This window comes from Pelobates fuscus, chromosome 1 (assembly GCF_036172605.1).
Source record: "Pelobates fuscus isolate aPelFus1 chromosome 1, aPelFus1.pri, whole genome shotgun sequence".
Taxonomy (NCBI): Eukaryota; Metazoa; Chordata; class Amphibia; order Anura; family Pelobatidae; genus Pelobates; species Pelobates fuscus.
Window position 1 is genome coordinate 248159081 of NC_086317.1, and position 15120 is coordinate 248174200.

Sequence of the window (15120 nt, forward strand, 5' to 3'; positions counted from 1 at the left end):
AGTCCTGCGGCGTGAGTTGGCCATGTTTGGCATGCTGAAAAGCTCCCAGACCGTACAACAATTTAATTGTGTCCTGCTATGACTGTCCTTAAAAGTTACGCTTTATAGTATAGTACTTTAAAAAACAGTGCATTCAATTTAATTTAAAATAATTCAGAGCAAGAAATGCTATACATTTGTCATAACAAATATAGTTTGCAGTCTGTTGGATGTGCAAACATCACTTACGCATGTAGGAACTATTAAATAAACTGAGAACATGGCATGTACCATTTCCTAGTCAGATCTCATCAAAACATGTACTTTGGTCAATTTTCGTAAACATCATTCAGAGTTTGTTGCAAGAAAATACTTGAAGGAGAGGCTAAGATTATAAGTGAGAGAGTGTTAAGCTCAAGGGAAATATATAGTGATTCTACTTTAGGAAGAGGCCAGCAAGGTTAAGATAATCACATTTTATCTCTTGTCACATACTATTTTTCCTTCCATTCTGTTGGAAAAAAAAAAATAAGAACGATAATGTGACATTGAAGCTATAGCTGAGCTATGAACCTGTGCTGACTGTCATTTACCTGGACTGATAGGAAAGGAGTTAAAGCTTGGTATGCATTACATGCACAGATTACCTTGCCACTGCTACTATTATCAAACTCATTGACTGCGCGCCATTAACCAGACCAGGCAACATCAGCGTCTGGCTTTATATTTATTACCATCATGCTCCTGACATCGCGGCAGAACTGAATATTTAACACATTAGGGAAGAATCTCAATGGTAAAACGTATCTCTAAAAATCTGTAGAATTTGATTTACGATAAAACAAAAATTCCCATTGAAAACAGAGATATATATATATATATATATTGACGAAAGTCCTGACATAGGACTGAAACGTTGACTCTTCATGGCAGTTGCCGAATAAAGTTAAGTTTATTATTTTTTCCACATTGAAAAAAGTCCTTGGAGTGCTTTTTCCTATTTTTGATATCTATATATATATATATATATATATATATATATATACATAAATATATTGATATCATATACCGTCTAAGAATGTCATAAATACAGCAGTGGGAAGATTCCTAATCAGAGTTTTCATCATGCAATACGACTCACTGAAATAAAGCTAAGATTACGGAATGGATATTGGTTGGAAGCTGTAGCTTAGCCAAGGTCAGTAGTACTCAGTGGTAATGCATGTACGCATTAGTAGTGTATTTGAAACTTCTGCATAAACACAGCTGCCTCAATATTAAATAAGAGCCCTGAGCTTCAGTTTAATATTCTATATTTAAAAAAAAAAAAAAGATATTTAAGTAATGGTTGTACCCACTGAATATCAATTATCATTATTATACCATCCCTAGATAACAGCTGTATCTTAGTATGTCTAGTGTTTTATACAATATACAATATACAATACACAAGATCCAGCGCACTCACTTATCCACTGAATAGCAACTTCAATGCTGACAGATTTTATTAGTTTTTTGTTTTTTTTTAAACACCTAATCTAGGCAAAAATAATGGGGGTTTAGTTACATTATATGATCATACATTGCATAAGAGATAGAGAAAGAGCCCCAGATGGATTTTTTTTCTCAAGTAAGTAGGTAAATCTCATAAGAGTAGACATTAGACTGCTAGAGTAGGACCTGCCAAAGATGGGGTGCATTGATGTTGTGGCAGGCTTATGCAATGTATGATCATATAATGTAACTAAACCCCCATTATTTTTGCCTAGATAAGGTGTTTAAAAAATAATTAAAATATGTCAGCATTGAAGTTGCTGTTTAGTGGATAAGTGAGTGCGCTGGATCTTGTGTCTTGTATAAATTGGCCCCCAGCAGAACCCCATTTATGCATGTTCAGGTGAGTACAGCCAGCCCCCTGGTTTCATGTCTAGTGTTTTATACTGAAACACTGCACATACAGGGTTCTTGCACCACGACCACTTCAAAATGCTAAAAAGGTAATGGTACTTGCAATAGTCCTTTGATACGTACATATTTTTGTTAAAGGAATATAATACCATAAAGAATCTCTATAGTGTTCCTCTACCTATTTAGGAGTTCTTACTGCCTGTTTTACTTACCTTTCTCCCCTTGCCGTGCTGAGATCCAGGCTAAGATGATCAAGATTGAAAGGCTAGTGTGCATGCATGCATAGCAAATTACTGCGTTACGTCAATCACATGCTGCTTTACTAACAGCTTTGATTGAGAACAAAGTTTAAGTCAGGGAGACAGCTGCTAGAGGTGTGTTTAACCCATTAAGGACACATGACATGTGTGACATGTCATGATTCCCTTTTATTCCAGAAGTTTGGTCCTTAAGGGGTTAATCCGGCAATGGAAACATCAATACATCAAGTACATCAATTCTAAAAAAAAAAAAAAAAATTGAAAATGCAGGTACACTGGAAACAGAGTTGGGTTTATTAGCTAATGAAGACCAGGAAAAAGCAGACATTTTAAATAACTATTTTTCTTCAGTATATATTAATGAGGATCCTATGGCAAGGGATATGCAGATGATTGCTGCAAAAAACTTGCAGATAACTTGTGATTGGATAACTCGAGACAAGGTGCTAGAGCTATTAAAGAAAATTCATGTAAATAAAGCTCTGGGGCCTGACGGTATTCACCCACGAGTACTTAAGGAGCTAAGTGGGGAAATAAGTGAACCTCTGTATTTAATTTTTCAAGATTCTTTTGTTTCAGGTATTGTACCGGAGGATTGGAGGAAGGCAGATGATGTTCCTATATTTAAAAAGGGTTCAAAATCCTTGCCTGGAAATTATAGAACTGTGAGCTTAACTTCTGTAACTGGGAAAATATTTCAAGGGTTATTAAGGGATAATATATAGGAATTCATTGGGAAGAACTTTGTTATTAGCTATAATCAGCATGGTTTTATGAAACATAGGTCATGTCAAACTAATCTAATTGCATTCTACGAAGAAGTAAGTAGAAGTATAGATCAGGGTGTGATCTACTTGGATTTTGCCAAGGCATTTGATACAGTTCCTCACAATAGGTTAGTCTTCAAACTAAAAGAAATTGGTCTAGATGAATATTCTTGTTCTTGGGTAGAACATTGGCTTAAGGATAGAGTACAATGAGTTGTCATTAATGGTAAATTTTCAGGCTTGACAAAAGTGGTAAGTGGTAAGTGGTGTCCCTCAGGGTTCTGTTTTGGGACCAATTCTATTTAACATATTTATAAATGATCTTGAAATAGGCATTGAAAGCCACGTATCAGTGTTTGCAGATGACACAAAACTTTGTAAAGTAATAAAATGTGAGCAGGATATTGCTTTGCTGCAGAGGGATTTGGATATATTGGGGACTGGGCACTAAAATGGCAGATTAAATTTAACGTAGAGAAATGCAAAGTTATGCACTTCGGGGTTAAGAATGCACAAACAATTTACACCCTAAATGGTAGTGAACTAGGGATAACCACACATGAGAAGGATTTGTGAATTGTTATAGACAACAAATTAGGCAGCAATATGCAATGTCAATCTGCAGTTGCTAAGGCCAGTAAGGTTTTGTCATGTATAAATAGGGGGCATAAATTCTCAGGATGAAAATATAATTTTGCCTCTTTATAAATCACTGGTAAGACCACACCTTGAATATGCTGTGCAATTTTGGGCGCCTGTTCTAAAGAAAGATAACATGGCACTAGAAAAAGTCCAGAGACGAGCTACAAAATTGATAAAAGGAATGGAGCATTTTAGTTATGAAGAAAGGTTAAAAAAATGTAATCTGTTTAATTTGGAAAAACGGCGCCTGAGAGGGGATATGATAACATTATACAAATATATTCGGGGCCAGTACAAACCTTTATATAGAAATCTATTCAGAAACAGGGCTATACATAGGACACAAGGTCACACATTTAGGCTGGAAGAAAGGAGATTTCATCTAAGGCAAAGAAAAGGTTTTTTTTACAGTAAGAGCAATAAGGATATGGAATTCTCTGCCTGAAGAGGTGGTTTTGTCAGAGTCATTACAGATGTTTAAACTGAAATTGGATAAATACTTGCAAAAACATAACGTACAAGGATATAATTTCTAATTAGTGGGGTAATAGCTGCTTGATTTTTTTCCTAGTTTGTGGCAAAATTGGAAGCGCTTCAGACTAGGTTTTTTGCCTTCTTTTGAATCAACAGCAAAAACATATGTGAGGAAGGCTGAACTTGATGGACACAAGTCTCTTTGCAGCTATGTAACGATGTAACTATGTAAAAGTAGACATTAAAAGATGTATTTACTTGTTTTTTTTCCTTGCAAAAAAATGGGCAGCACAAAGTATAGGACCTGTGTGCATCATGTTAAGGCAGCATTCATTGAGGTTATGTTTGTGTGTTCATAAATATATATATATATATACACACACACATACACCTTCACGTTGACAGCAAACATCAATATACAGATATGTTCAGCTTATATCTTTACTAGAAATTAGAACAATTTAAAGAAGCAATGTTATTCTTTATAAAGTAGCATAAACAATATCAAGTGCATTTTAAAATAATCTCTTTTGGTTTTCATTGATTTACTTCCCATCAATGAGAGAATGCAACCTGGGATGGCCAATAGCCGATATTGGGATTGTTGAATATCTAATATAAGCAACCTGTTGCTGGAGTTATACTGTGCAAGTAACCATGGGAAAGTATTCAGATCACATACATGTTTGTGTCTTGTAATCCAATAATGAAGTCTCTTTGAATCTAAAGTTGACCTAGTGTAGTATCTATTAGAGGAATTATGAAAACATTGTAGCCAGTGCCAGATTCGATGCAAACATTCAGCCCGGGCATTTCACGGTAGAGCAGCCCAATAGCAAGGGGCAGAAACGGTGTCTGTTATCACCAATTATAAGCGCACCCCACTCAAAGTGAGCAAGTTAGTTTCATGTCAATCCAGACAAAATGCCCTGGTTTTTTTATGCAACACAAGCAAATTTAATGACACATCTGCTCTGCATTTACTAGAGAATTGTCTCTGGTGTCTCCATAAGCAGGATACCAGAAGACAAAAATGGGACAGAGCCATTAAAGGGTTTTATCCATGTGTGGGGAGTATTCCTGTGGTGCTATATATTTATGTAGACTGCTTGTGGTATTGCATGTAGAGGTAGCTGTTTGAGATGTAGTGTGTGTGAGAGGGTTTTTTTTTTGTAGTATAGTATATATGGCAAGGAACTGTAGTGTGTATTGGTGTCTATGGGCTGTAAAGTAAGTGTGCATGTTTAGAGCATGTATCGTATGTATTTGTCTGTGGGTTGTATTGTGTATAATACCTCAGCCCCTATGTGTGTGTGTATCTAGGGGCTGAGGTGTATGTGCAGAGGGGCTGTAGTGTGCATGTGTGTGTATATGTTTAGGGGCTTCTGTGTGTGTGTGTGTGTGTGTATGTATCTAAGGATTTAAGTGCTGTGTGTGTGTATCTAGGGGCTGAGGTGTACGTGCAGAGGGGCTGTAGTGTGCATGTGTGTGTATATGTTTAGGGGCTTTTGTGTGTGTGTATGTATCTAGGGATTTAAGTGTATATATATATATATATATATATATATGTATAGGGGCTGTAGTGTATGTGTATTTCTATAGGGCTTTTGTGTGTATGTGTCCCGATATGTATATGGGCTGTTGTGTGTCCGCAGGTGGTGTAGTGTGTGTGGTAGGAGTAGGGGATAAAGGGGGAGAAAATATTTATAAATATTTACATATAGATGATATTATTTATTTTAATAAAATTAAGTAATTGTTAAAACATTATTTTCAAAACCCTTCCCTTTTGTTACCTTTGACCACGGGAGGGGTGCATCCTGGTGGTCCAGTGGGCTGGGTGGCATCCCCTTAACCACAAACCAAATGCATTCTTACAATTAACGCAAATGGTGGAGCAAACACAATTTTACAATAAATGCAAATGGTGGAGCACTATACAGAAATATGCATCTTGTATTGATAACAAAAGGCCTGTTGCAAACAAAAATAGCAAAAAAAGAGAGTAATAGTGTAGTTTCCTCTTTATACAAATGGTGTAGTGTCATACATATTCACCATTAGGTATTGGATACACAATACAACCCATAGACAAATACACACAATGCATGCTCTAAACACACTTTACAGCCCATAGACACCCATACACACTACAGTTCCTAGCCACATATTGTATACCACAAACAAACCCCTCACACATACTACACCACAAACAAGCAATACCACAAGAAGCCTTCAGAAATATATAGCACCATAGGCATACTCCCCACACATGGATAGACCTTTCAATATAAATGCATTACAATATAAGTATTTCTGTATAGTGCTCCACCATTTGTGTTTATTGTAAGTATTTGCTCGGTTTGCCCGATTGCCAGTCTAAGTCTGATTGTAGCTATAGTAAATGGCTAATGCATTTGTAAGCTATCTCTAATAAAGTAAAGTTAAAGTAAAGTTATTCAAATATTCAAAATACCAGAATGAGATAAAGCAAGCTAAAAGGTAAATAATCAAAGTTATATTTATAACATGGAGAGTGGCCCAAGACCATTAGAGAAACATAACCTGAATGCTACAAAATTGTTACAAGTTTGGAGAAACTGAAAGGTGCATATTTTATGTATGTAAAAGTCGAAAGGATAAGTATTACAAAATAAAACATTGTTACAGATTTTTACCATTTTACTGGAATGAAAAAAGTAGAGAAATAACCAGACTACTGGTCACAGCAAGGGTCATCAAGACCCATGCAATAGTTCTCCAAGCTTTTTATTCTCATTCTGAAGAAATCAGATTCTAAAATACAGAAGTCATTAAAACAATATAACAAGCTGAATCAATGGTCTATAGTTCAGAAATATAACCATATGAAAAATACCAAGAAATAACCAGAAAAACATAATGCACTATTGGTTGCACACAAATCAAACAAGGGCACAGGGGAATGTGTCTAAGGGTTTTACATAGGCAATATGGCATCACTATTGGCCAACATCATTCCTGCACATGCTTGCTTGGTGTCACTTGAATGACACTTGAGCATGTGGAAGATAATACATGCTCTGAGGACTAAGACAGGCCAAGGAGGGGCAGCTTTCAGTGACACTGGCGAACAAAGTCAGGATGGCGGTCAGAACCCCAAAATTGGGACTGTCCTGCCAAAATGGACTATTGGTGACAGTAAGATAGGGGTCCCAGATGTGGCTGTCACGTTGGATCCAGGTTGGTTTTTGGTATGCACAAAACAGAATCATTAGACAATGAATTACAAAACCACAATGCTAGCATTTTATTGTTTATAGCAAGAGAGTAGCACAAGTGTTGTGAATTGGTTTAAATTAGATGGCAAAGGTTTAAAAATAATATCAGGAAGTATTACTTTACTGAGAGGGTAGTGGATGCATGGAATAGCCTTCCAGGTAAAGTGGTAGAGGTTAACACAGTGAGGGAGTTTAAGCATGCGTGGGATAGGCATAAGGCTATCCTAACTATAAGATAAGGTCAGGGACTAATAAAAGTATTTAGAAAATTAGGCAGACTAGATAGGCTGAATGGTTCTTATCTCCTGTCACATTCTATGTTTCTATGGTTAAAAAAATAAAACAAAACAGATTATGGGATTGTGGCTAACCTAAACCATTAGCTGACAAATTATATAATTGTAAATGTTTGTTTGTTATATATTTGGTGTACTTATATCATTTATATATATGTAGCAGCAACTTGTCCATAACCAATCTGAAGGGGAGCATTACTGAGCACGCAGCCCTGGAAGCCATTCAGTAAGTTCTTACCTTGGAAAATTTAGTAATTAATTAAGAAGCCTGAGTCTAATGTTCGACTATGGAAATCTGTGATAACAGACATCAAAACAGCTGGAGTAAATTCTACCCCATGCTCAAAGTTTTTAATTGGATGTATTGATAAACAGCAAATTGCAACTGTTTTATTGATCACTATTCATGTCTCTCCATTTATGCAATGTACCAATTCCTTTTCCAGGCCTGTGATAGAACTACAAGACCAGCCTGACAATGTATGAATGTTTTCTGTGTAACTTCTCAGCCTCTGGCACATGCCAACAAAGCATTGATCCTCTTCAGAATAATGTTCTTACTTTTCCATCCTTTCTCCTCCAGCACGGAATGAAACTACGGAGCTGTCATCCTAATCCTTCCAATTCAGCATAAAATGTATTCCAAAAACACAGGGCTGCATAGTTTAGCCTTGTATGTCACACATCCCTTCATTTCTCTGAACTGCAATGATCACGCCATCATCACCTGCAGACATCTGAGTAGTGAAACTTTACTGCCCCCCCCCCCCCCCCCCCCATGTTCTGCTCTTAGCACAAAGGCCTTATAATGTATTGCGGGCTAGACACAGATAATTTCTCAGAGTCTGTTAAAGGAACACTACAAACAATATTATGACATATGTTCAGTGCATAGTTTATAGTGCAGGAAGCATGGATTTAAAACATGAACTCAGGAGGTACATTGCTGAATTTTGAGATTTAAAAAAATTGGACACATACATCTACTCATTAACACACATACATGTATTAACAGACATACAATGAGAAATATCTACACACAAATCCATATATGTGTTTATCTGTATCAGAGACAGAAGCACAGATTCACACGTATCACATGACTTCAGGAATTTGAGGACAGAGTAGACATGGCAACTCATTGAGCTCCTGTTGCTAGCCATACTCAATGACCATCGCTTCCATCCATTGGGAAGCAATTTTCCTGTTGCTTCGCTCAGTTCCGTTACTATTGTGCAGGAGGTTCCTTGACTCTGTCTATTGTCATCCTGTTTATTGTAGCTGCAATGTGACATCGGGAGAAAAAAAAAAAAAACATGTTTTCCACTGCCCATACAAGATCTTGTATGGCGTATACGTGGGCACAAAGTTTCCCAGGAGGAGGCATTTGGAGAAGTTACATGTGTACACAGTGAATAGTTATGTCATTCACAAAAAAAAAAAACTTGCTTCAAGGAGCACCATTGTCTAGCCCTATGAAAATATCCAGAAAACTGCAGTCAGTTTATTGTGTATAAAATATGAATTAGTAATATTGATTCATTGTCCGCAGTACTCTAATCCTTCTTTTGACTACTTCTGTTACTTGCTGTAGTCCTTAGCAAATGAGGGAGCTCAAGAAGAGGAGGAAACTAAGCATAGTAGGAGGGGCTAAACATTATCATCACGTCACCATGTTTGACTGAGAAATTTCCCATGGGTGTAGCACCAGTTTACAGAAAAAAAGTTTCACGTTTCACGTTTTTGTTTATTTTCTGTTAGTAAAGTAAAAATAATGTATTGCTACATCTTTTAATTACCACTGACATACCATGATTTGTTTGTTAATATGTGCAGAAATTTATTGTAGTTTTCTAATGTACTGTATATGTCATTTTAGTTTGCGGGTTGTTTTGCCTTTTCCATAATATGTAATCTACAGGGATGTAAAACAATTATCAATATACAGTAATATCTGTGTAAGTATGAAAAATTGAACTTTATATAAGAATAGTCATTTATGCGAAATGTAATAATGTATTAGTCGAATTCTGTGCAGTATAAAGACAAATCAGTATTCTGGAAACAAAGGAGTTAAAGCATTTCTGTTTTTTTTTCTTCTTTTTTCTTCAATATACCTTCATATTTGATATTTTCGGCCCATAGATGGTGCTCTGAAATGAAATCTGTTACTCAGCTTGTTCTTAAACTACTGAATATATCATCTGGGTTTTTTTTGGATTTTTTTTGTAGTTCAAGCAGATTACAGCTAGCAATTCCCAGTTATTTATATATATATTAAAAAAACAGTTTTCTAGCACAAGCACAGGTAATTAAAGTATGGCCTTAGAAAAAGAAAAAAAAAAAAAACATTAATCAAAGGGGAATGTGCAACTCTCTTAGAACACATATGAGTGTTATTCTGTAGCTGCTGTTTACAATTGGTATTAAATCCAATCAGAATTTTTAGCAACCATATGATTGATGAAGCAAGGTATTGGATTAAGAAAATTATAACACCATTTTAATTTATACAGAACGATTCACAGACCTGCCTGATCTTTACTGCATCCTGCCCCACTACGCGATAACATAGACTAAGGGATGTTGATTTTACTGCCTGTCAATTAGCTGTAATTCACTAATTTATGGTGACCAGGCTAGTTCATTGAAATGAGCTTTGTTAGTAGATAGTCCCAATGTGTTACAGTTTTTATTAAAGCATATGGTACTTCCCAATCCTAACATGCCTGAGATATGGTACTCTTAAAGACATTTTGTGGAATACGTGTATACCCCATAAGCACTCCTCCAGTTCCACAAGGGTTGCTGGCCCTGATGTAATTTTAGGATTGCTGTCATTAACAAGCAGTTAATCAAGTAACACTGCAGTGTATAGCAATAAACTGTAATGGCTTAAATGCAAGTTAATTGAACCAGGGACCAATTTACATGGGTAGGAAGCTGAGAGTGTTGTTTTCCATGAGCCAAAGACTCAGGACACCCTCTGGTCCATTACACCACACATGGTATTATTACCCTGCATGACCATTTATAAAGGTTCAGTAATTATTATATTACCCATCTTTATGCTAATAAAGTATACAGCTTAGTATATAATCGTTACAAGTGTTTTAAATGTTTCCTAGATTCTGAAATCCTATAACTCTCTACTAGTTCACAGTAGTGTGCTATAGGTGTAAAGGCGTTGGGGAAAAAATGTGTTTGCCTGTTTTTGGGAGCACTAGTGTTTAGGATTCTAGAGGGAAAGAAAACATGTGCTTTAAAACTATGCTCCATAGCAGGGTTATGCAACCTTTGGCACTCCGGATGTTGTGGACTACATCCCCCATAATGCTCTTACACCCATAATGCTGGCAAAGCATCATGGGAGGTGTAGTCCAAAACATCTGGAGTGCCGAAGGTTGCCTATGCCTGCTCTATCGGAAAGCACTAATTCTAGATTACTACTGATACAGTATCTGTGAAGTGTACATTCATATCATTGCCTTAGGTGACCATGATCCACATGCGCATTGAACTCATCAAGTTGCATTTGCAAATCTCAGATTGCCTGATTCTTGATAAAGCTATTTGTATTTTTTATGCATTCATATTTATGTGTAAGAAAACGCTTTTAAATCTTCCTGTAATGCATTCTCAGCACACATCAGAATCTTACTAATCACATCTTAGTACTCTCTTAGCTGTCTATGCTTTTTGCCACACGGAACTATAAAAGTGCCATGCCTAAAATCTAGATAAAAATAAAAACTCTAAGTATAGAGTCAAATGTTCCCCAATTCATGTAGCACACTATCGCGTATTATAGCAGGAAAAGAGTGATATTAGAATTTGGGCTATCCAACAGGTATCTCTGGCTGCAGTCAATGTATAATAAAACCAGCTCATTATAAAGGGGCCATTGTGTGGAATTCCAGACTACAGCATCAGAGCTAAATCTAACGCTATTCTGGATCTGGCTACAAACAGATGCCAGTTATCAAATAGAAATGGATACTAGTTAGGAAAAAGGATAAAACAAGTAATCTATGTCACTTTCCATGTGTGATAATCCACTTTCTTCCAAACCCCTTCTGGCATATGCATAATAGAGGTCCACAGTACATAGTCCAAAATACATCAATACATTTCTTTATCTAAAACTGGTATTAACATTTGTATCCATAGAAGAATGCTGTAGAATAAAATTAAACTGAAGATACAGATAGCTTTGGGAGTTGAATCACTTATGACTAATGATACTCAAACATAATTATCAAGATAGAGCACAAAGGTAACTGTAGCATACGTTGTTTCGAAAGGACTAGTAAACTCTGAACAGACCTGCATGTGTCATGGAAATTTGCAATTGTCTGAAAGTGGTTCAGCTTTTGCACAGGACAGAGATCAATGAATGCAGCATTGTTTATCTAGTACATTTATAAGAAATGGTATGAATTCAGGCCTTTTCACATATATGCATTCAAGTTACTAATGTTATATATACATTGATGGTTCTTTGATAACGTTTAAGCTAACTGTTTTAAAAGACCTTTTGAGTGCTCTCTTCCTTTGAAATATATATATTTAAATTGTGATACCTAACACTATTCAGCAAGTGCAAGAAATAATAATTCTAAGAAATATATATATAAATATATGTATGTATGTATATAATGTATATATATAACCGAAACATACACGATTTAAGATAGAAGATTTCAACAGGGAACATAGAATTCAAGAACTCAGAAAAATGCGGTTCCTGATGAATAAAGTGTTATGAATACCTATATATTTTAGAGGCACGTAGGTAGGATGGTGTTGGACAATTTTATGCACTTGATATATTTAAATATTGTGCCAATATGATACTAGCCATATACACATTGAAATGCTACCAGACAATGACAAATTAGTAGCTGGTGTCGGTCCAGTTTGCCCCTAAAAAGATATCCCAATGGAGCACAATGCAGATATTTTTCACTTATTCTCCACAACACTTCCAGACACTGTCATCACATGTCACTGAATTGATCGCTGAATGCAATGTAGGACACATTGATTGATATGTAAAAAAAAAAAAAAGCATAGGTTTCTTTATTTTTTATTTAACTTCAAACGCCATGGTTTTATAGAAGCAAAGAGCAGCCATTGCTTAACCAATTGAATGGCAGAAAGGAACTATTCAAGCCTGCAGAAGTGAAAGTGTTAATGCTGGACAATAAGTTATTTGTTTGGGGTGAGATGGTTGGCTTTGAGGGGAATGTAAATTAAACATAGTCAATGGAAAAATCAGAAAACAAGCGCAGTAAAGAAATAAAATTTAAAAAAAAGAAACCTATTGAGGAGAATGAAAAGTGCAGTTTTGAGAAAATGTGAAGACTAGATTAACTCTAACAGCAATGAAGGGGTTAATCGCTTTCAGTATGAATAAAGCTACCATCTTGCATTGCAAAGGAGCAGAAATCTTAACAAATATGCTAAAGACAGGGGTAAAATATACAGTTTTAGGGGCAGTAGTCCAGGTCAAACTAGATTGTGTCCAGATAAAGACATTAGTTCTCCCCAAGGAAATCAATTTATAAGGAAAGCCAACTCCAGATGCTTGGAATGGTAAATCATCCAGTGTGCTTCTCTTAAGAAGCAAGATAAACATAGCACCCTGAGATATCTGACTGATGGAAATTTCCACTAGCCCTGTGGCTGTGGGCAAGTTACAGCAATGGGCATGCAATATAGCACTGACTTGGTCTTTTTTTATTTAAATTGTGATACCTAACACTATTCAGCAAGTGCAAGAAATAATAATTCTAAGAAATATATATATAAATATATGTATGTATGTATATAATGTATATATATAAAATAAAATGTTATATATATATATATATATATATATATATATATATATATATATATATATATAGTGCAATCGATGTGTGTTCGTTTTTATTCTCTTTGGATAGGCATACACAGAAAGCCACTACTTATGTTATATATCTCTATATATTATCAGCAAACACAGACACACACCGGGGCACATTTTATTGTAAAGTTTCCCATTCGTTCGTTCTATGGTGAAACATTCGAGTGGAGTCAACGTGTAGAAAAAAGGTGATTTATGCCTGCAGCATACTGTATCCGAGATACCAGCCTTTGCCTGTTCGAAGACACCAATGACCGCACGACATGAGACACCAGCCTCTTCAATATGCTATGTCCTTAATAGTGCTGAGAGAGAGAGAGAGATTCCTACAGGTATGGGGAATTTTCACTCCCAGACACACCACCTCAACCAAAATCTGCTTCCTTACTGCATCAGAACAGAGCTGATCTCAGACAGAGCATCGGAGACTCGTGCATGCAGCTTCTCAATGAAAGAATAAAGCAGAACAGAAAAAATATAGCCTGATATTCGTATAATGCTGCTAAACTGCTTGAAACACGATAGGTTCGTTCACTTGAAGGCATGCATGCATCAAATAACCTGTGTATTAAGGTGCTGGACCACAGCATCTCAGACAGGTTGTATAATTAGCAGCCTGCCTGCATCTCCTATGCTAAAACCCCTCAATGAATAGAATGTTGCGGGGAACAGAATTGCGCTGATTAAAACAAAGCTTTGGAACACATGCCAACTTGAAAGGTTATTTTGCAAGGACTCACCCGTTGCTGATGCAGCCAATAGACCAAAACTGATCAATGCAAACCTGCTCCAACTTTGCACTTCCAGGAGCCCAAAAACCCACCATGCCCCCCAAATTTTCCTGGATGTGCAGCTGCACCCTGTCCTGTCCCCCCACTTCAGCCATCCAGAGATAGTTTTCATGGTAGATTCTGCAGGGGATCTCTGGAAAAAAAGGAGGTCAGGTATTTCTTGCAAAGAAAATCCCACTACATTGAACAGCTCCTGTTTCTGCAGCCGGAATGAACCAAGTCTGTCCCTGCACTGGGGAGATGGGATCTCTGGTACCGATTTCCCTTTTTTTTTTTCTTACTTCCAAATCTAAATGACTAAATGGCCCCACGGATCTCCTTCTGTGATTATCCAGGCAAGTCTTCTGCAATTGCACTTCCAATATTAATCACCCCCACATAATATGGTATCCTCTTTCAGAGAATCATCCACAAGAGGGACTAGGATTTTTTTTCCTCTCCCTTCCTCCCCTACATACAACAATGCTGCAAATTACATCTTGAATTTGTCTCCCCCCTTACCCCTCCTCCTCCTTCTTTCACACAGGTCCCCACTCATAGGGCAGTGTTCACATATTCATTTATCAGATCCCAAAATAAAATGACATGCTATATGCTATAGGTGGGCAAAAAGAGCATGTGATTAACAAAGTAATTTGAAAAAAAAATCTGTTTATTTATTTGCACTTTTTTGCCTGGGGTAGTGGTGTAGAAACGTGAATTTGCTTAAGCCTTGCAGGGTGCTTAGTTAATTTAGATGCCAGGTACCATTGCATTATTTGGGGATCTTTTTTTCTAGGGCTTAGTTAAGATTCTGATTGGATTGGGAGAAGTATATTATTTGTGTTTTATT

The 15120-nt window shown here is 36.5% G+C and overlaps 1 protein-coding gene across 1 annotated transcript in view; it reads right to left on the bottom strand.

Moving 5' to 3' along the window:
• CSMD2 (CUB and Sushi multiple domains 2) overlaps positions 1-14715 on the bottom strand; it is a 916375-nt gene extending 901660 nt beyond the window's left edge. Inside the window, exon 1 of the mRNA XM_063456412.1 lies at positions 14238-14715. Within this exon, the coding sequence (XP_063312482.1) occupies positions 14238-14400 (163 nt within the window). The 5' untranslated portion in view covers positions 14401-14715. The remainder of the gene's footprint in view (positions 1-14237) is intronic.
• Positions 14716-15120: the final 405 nt, after the last annotated feature.